The sequence below is a fragment of the Cetorhinus maximus genome, chromosome 26, assembly GCF_964194155.1.
Source record: "Cetorhinus maximus chromosome 26, sCetMax3.hap1.1, whole genome shotgun sequence".
NCBI classification, from domain to species: Eukaryota; Metazoa; Chordata; class Chondrichthyes; order Lamniformes; family Cetorhinidae; genus Cetorhinus; species Cetorhinus maximus.
The window spans coordinates 38637738-38643737 of NC_135904.1; the positions used below are offsets into that span (position 1 = coordinate 38637738).

Here is a 6000-nt window from a genome sequence, read left to right on the forward strand (position 1 = left end):
AAAAACAGGAAAGTGTTTTACTTTGAGTCAATCTGAACTGCAGACGCTGAAAGAGGTCTAAATCAAGAGCAAGGAACGTGGCTGAGAAACAACCACACACTCCTGAAATCAACCCATCAGTCCGGAGAACACATTATATTATGATATCTTCAGTTCCTCTTGTAACTGGAATTTCTAATCTTCAAAGCAAGACTTTAAATGCATTTCATAACTAATACAAAAGCAAAACACTGGAGGCTGAATATCTGAAATAAAAACAGGAAATGCTGGAAATATTCAGCAGGTCTGACAGCATCTGTGGCCTCAGTAACATTTAATCAAATGACCTGCACAACCTTTTGCTTATTTGGGCAAGGGCTTTCAACAGACTAGATCAGGAGCACACCCCCAAAGCACCAGATGTTGACTGACCTGCTGAACTTCCAACTGCAGCTTTTTGTTTTTATTTGGAGCTCAGTGTTTTGCTTCATCTGCTCTAAATGTCTATTTGATGGCTTCTGAAAACTAATTGAAGAGCCAGAGGGCAACACTTCAGGTAATGGATAATGGGTTCCCTTGAAGTCAGGGTGCCCTGCAGTAGCCTTGGGATTTGCTGAATGGATGGATCTCTGGTGCTAGATTGTCCTTTTAGAGAAGATGCTGAAATATTCAATTTCACATCTCAAGAGATAGGACCACAGGAGAAATAGAGAATCAGTCCCAGTGCTGTTTAAACAGTTTAAGCTTTTCTATACTTACAACAGCTTGGAAATCCTCTATTGTTCTTGGTCTGATTTAAACTTGCTTCACTGAAAATGGAAATCAATACCAGAAGTCAATCATGTGGGAAGAGTGACCAATTGGGGCAACTGGCTAAATTTACCGATGCGTGCTTCACCTGTATGATAGGAACTACAAGGGAGGGTGACTTTATGTATATAGTAAAGCTAATTTTCAACTTCAGAAATTTATTGCTGTAAATAAAAAGTTATATTTATTAATAACCATTACAGAGCCCTGGATTGGGTCATTAGCCCAGCTGGCATACTGGCCTGAGAAACTACCACCCTGGGAGCCCCAATGCAATCACTTGGAAGCTGATTTTTAAACAACAGAAGCTGTGAATTGATGCCTGACTGTAAGCTCAGCAGCTTTCAAGATTCAAGATTGATGGGGTGGGTGTGACCTTAACTGTGCAGTGGGGGTGCAGGGAAAAGAGGGTCATACTGAAGTCTAGGATAACATGCTAACTTGTGAACTAGAGTGTCTAGTCAGGCTACAGTCATTCTGGGAATGTTTGGCAAAGCAATAATTTGTATAGGAGGGGGAAAATTAGGAACAGTTTTACTATTGCACATCAGAGTATCTATCTAATACTGAACACCAACCTCCAAGATCTGTGCAGTATATGAGCAAACATACAATATTGTTACATTGCTAAACATCAACCAGTCAACATCTTACACAATTGTTAGAAAACAATTATCACCAACTCTCAACCACACATTTACAATGACAGGGGTACAAGACACTATGGAATATCATTCATATAAAAAGATCCTGTTGGAGATCTGGATTAAGATAAACTCTGGCTGTTCTTTGTGCTGCACCTAACCTGGCTTGTTCCCCACTCAAGTAAAGTCAAATAGATCTAGCTCAGGACTTGGATGTGCATGTGTGCAACAGCCCAATCCCACATGCATGCTGGATAATAAACTCCACGTGTACAGTACAGAGCAGAGCCCCACCCACCCCATCCAAAGTGAAAGTGGGGTCTGCCTGCTCATCTTCCTGAAATGAAAAAAAAGTGTCCCAGTCTCGAGTGTCACGATTCTGGCTCTGTCACTGCTACACCCACCACACAAAGCGAGCAAGATAAAGAATCCCAGAGATGGAAATGCAGCATTACAAACAGGCATTTTGGCACTAATTTTCTACCAGCTTGTACAGATTACCTACGGACTGAAAAGCAAGTCAGCTTTACACAGCTGTCTAAACTCCAGGGCACAGGAAGATGAATCACCAATAACGGATTGCGTTGCAGTTGGTAAAAGTGACATCTCCATTTGTGGGGGACTTGCACGTTTCCCCCCATCCAGTCCCCTTGCTTTCAGATGTAAAAAAAAAATGTTTTTCTTTTTTTAAAAAACGTCCAGGCTTCTGATAGACCAACTGGAACAAATCAAATGAAGGTTCTACTTGCTTGCGTATTTTCTCTCTGCTCCTAGCTGCAGACTCTGGTCAGGGTGTTAAAACGGCCATAGTTTAATTCATTGCGCTTTGATTTTGTGACATACCCAGCTCTGCACTGACCAATGTTTTTCCTGACGGATGGTCCAAACAGCCTGCAATTACACTTCCACACTCCCCATGTCAATGTGAACCCATCTAAAACTGGCCCCCAACTAGATCTGGCAGAACTATCATGCCTTCTTTTTGAACTCCACAGACAATATCAGCACAGTAAATAACCAAGTGGCTGCAGATCTCCAGAGGACCATCAGAGGCATAAGTTGATGCAGCAGCTCAAAAAACATCTGTACCCACCTCAAAAAAACCAGACAACAGCCCCAACATTTCACAGCTTCCCCCAGCCCGATACTATCTTCAATCCTCACCCAACAGCCCTTACCATCCACCAAGTCGCCTGTTCCCCCACCCCCTGTAACCAAATCACCCAGATCCCTCAAGTCAAATCACCTGCACTCCCATTTCTGCAACTGCCAAAATCACCCAGCCACCACCTCAGGCTGCCATAATCAATATCTCCAGATCACTTCTCCTCAGAGCTCTGAAGGAAGGTCATATGGACTCAAAACTTCAACTCTGTTTCTCTCTCCACAGATGCTGCCAGGCCCGAGTCTTTCTAGCAATGTGTTTCTATCGACGTGTGATTTCCACTGCCAGAATACCCCCTTTACATGACCCAAAAGCCATATCCAGTTGCCCTGTTCAAGAACTGTGGTCTTGGAGGTCAAGGGTTGGTGTGCTACATGGGGTGGGCGCAAGAGAAATGGGAGTCTGGAAAGTTAAAAGTTGATGGAAACCTCTTTTAGCAGGTAGTGGAGAATCTAAAACTCAACAGCAATCATCAAAATAGCATTTTCTATTCATTTAGCCAGACACAAGACCAAAATCTTTCCTCCATTTCAAGGAAAAGGCACAGGAAAAGCTTTGGGAAACATGAAACAAGAAAACTGAAGGAGGGGCAGCAGAGGCTTGTGGTATCACAAAACAGAACTGATGGAGCAAAGTTACTCCCGCTCAAGCCAACATACCAAACCTGAGGGTTCAACCCAAGCTGACAATCAGGCAGACTGATGGGCATGCAGGCAGAGAAACAGGAAAAGCCCTCTGTGCATAGATCCCACTCCTCGTCATTCAAAAAGTCATATGCCCAACACAGAAGAGCTGTGAAGTGAAAAGACAGAGAAAAAAAAAGCAAAACAAGGTGACAGACTTTAGTACAACCTAAAGTGGGTGGGGTGATGAAAAGGAGGAGAAAGAGAACAAGGAGGGAAGAACAGAGATGACAAAGGCAGGTCTGCAGATAGTGTTTATTTAGGAAGCTCAGCTCAGAAGGTAAGGGACAACAGACCAGACTGAGCAGGTTTAATCTGTATGCTAATAGCAATTTCACATCCTGACTGCAAACAGGGAATGCATTTTATCTGTCTTAATTAGAAAGATGATTGCAGCTAGTTAAGCTATATTTAACTTACTGTCTATTGAGTACTCATTCATCTGGCTATGCTGTTCATGTGGCTTACTGCAATTCAAAGAGGATTCCCAGGCTTATCAGACTAAAGCTCTTCAATAAAAACTAAATGTCAATTCAAACAGCACCTGCATACAGCCCTTGAAAAGAAATTTAACTTGGCAATGATGGAGAGCAGCCAAATGGCTGGAGTTTGAATTTAGCAGTAGGCAAGTCTAAGCAAACTTTTATACTGAAAAGCTACTGCAATACTGGGAGAGCTGGCACTCAGTCTACACTTTGAAGATCCCACAAAGATAAATCCTCTTCTCAATCTGCCCGATTACCACAAGCACTGCCCCCCCCACCCACCCCCGGGGTTACCCGCACTGCCCCCCCCCCCCACCCCCACCCCACCCCACCCCACCCCCGGGGTTACCCGCACTGCCCCCCCCCCCCACCCCCACCCCACCCCACCCCACCCCACCCCCGGGGTTACCCGCACTGCCCCCCCCCCCCACCCCCACCCCACCCCACCCCACCCCCGGGGTTACCCGCACTGCCCCCCCACCCCCGGGGTTACCCGCACTGCCCCCCCCCCCCCCCCCACCCCACCCCGGGGTTACCCGCACTGCCCCCCCCCCCCCCCCACCCCACCCCGGGGTTACCCGCACTGCCCCCCCCCCCCCACCCCACCCCACCCCCGGGGTTACCCGCACTGCCCCCCCCCCCCCACCCCACCCCACCCCACCCCCGGGGTTACCCGCACTGCCCCCCCCCCCCCCACCCCACCCCCGGGGTTACCCGCACTGCCCCCCCCCCCACCCCACCCCCGGGGTTACCCGCACTGCCCCCCCACCCCACCCCCGGGGTTACCCGCACTGCCCCCCCCCCCCCACCCCCGGGGTTACCCGCACTGCCCCCCCCCCCCACCCCACCCCCGGGGTTACCCGCACTGCCCCCCCACCCCACCCCCGGGGTTACCCGCACTGCCCCCCCCCCCCCACACCCCACACCCCACACCCCACCCCCGGGGTTACCCGCACTGCCCCCCCGCTCCTCACCTCGTAGGACCAGGCGCACTGGACCCCGGTGAACCTGCGGACACAGCGGCCGATCTCCAGGTCCTCGTGGGTGGTGTACATCTCCCGCAGGCACTGGCCGATGTGAGGCAGCACCCGGCGGAGCAGCTCCCGGCTGAGGATCACCCCCGGGCCGCCCATGCAGAAGTTCTCGCCGGGCTCGAGTGCCAGTTTGCCCAGCTCCTGGGGGGTGCCCAGGCCGGTCTGGCCCAGGTAGAGCGGCTGGCTGCTGTTGAGGCCCCGGAGGAAGCTCTCCAGCCGCTCCCCGCGGATGTAGGTGTCGTCGTCGGCGCGCACGAACCACTCGAATTGCTGCAGGTGCCGCTCCGCCATGTACTTCAGCATCAGGAACGACTTCTTCTGCGGCGGGTACGAGTCATCGACCCCGGGCAGGGCGACCAGGGGCAGCGGGAGGCTCAGGTCCGAGCCCTCGCTGGAGAAGAACTCCACCCGGCCGGGGATGTGCCGGGCCCAGGTCCGCTGGGCCGCCACCGCCCGGCTCCTCAGGTACTTCTTGGCGCTCATCACCCCCACGTACACGAAGCGCGAGTCCGAGGCCTCGGCCTCTCCTGGCGGCAGCTGCCGGCCCCCGTGCCCCGGCCGGCCGCACACGCCGCCGCCTCCGCCTCCCCCCCGCCGCTGGGGCGCGCTCCGCCGGGCGGCTCGGGGCGGGAAGAACCGGGAGGCCAGAGCGAAGCCGAGCGCCAGGCCCAGGAGGAGCCCGAGCCAGGAGCGCCGGCAGCGGGGCGCCATCCCCGGCCCTGTCCTGAGCTCTGTGCCTGGCCTGGCCGTCCGTCAGTCCGCGGGGATCGTGCCGCAGCCCCCGCCTGGGCTTCGGGCCTCCGGCCGCTCCATCCTCCACTCCCGCCCGCTGCGCCTTTAATGCCGCGCACCCAGCCCGGAGCCCGCTCCCCATTGGCTGCTCCACCAGGCCCCGCTCCCCATTGGCTACACCACCAGGCCCCGCTCCTCATTGGCTGCTCCACCAAGCCCCGCTCCTCATTGGCTGCTCCACAAGGCCCCGCCCCTTAAAGGGACAGACTCCAACAGGAAAGAAAGAGTTGCATTCATGCAGCGCCTTTCAGGATCTCCTGAAAAACTTTGTCTGTTGTGCTGTAATAAACAGCAGCAAATTACACGAAACCAACAAGGCGCCTAATCTAGTTATTGTGATGTGGATTGAGAGATAAAGATTGACCAGGATACTAACCCTCCTGCTCTTCTTTCAAAGTGTAGCTGTGG

General features: G+C 52.5%; 1 protein-coding gene across 1 annotated transcript in view; it reads right to left on the reverse strand.

Moving 5' to 3' along the window:
• chsy1 (chondroitin sulfate synthase 1) overlaps positions 1-5511 on the reverse strand; it is a 42500-nt gene extending 36989 nt beyond the window's left edge. Inside the window, exon 1 of the mRNA XM_078530497.1 lies at positions 4741-5511. Within this exon, the coding sequence (XP_078386623.1) occupies positions 4741-5511 (771 nt within the window). The remainder of the gene's footprint in view (positions 1-4740) is intronic.
• Between the last annotated feature and the right edge of the window lie 489 nt (positions 5512-6000).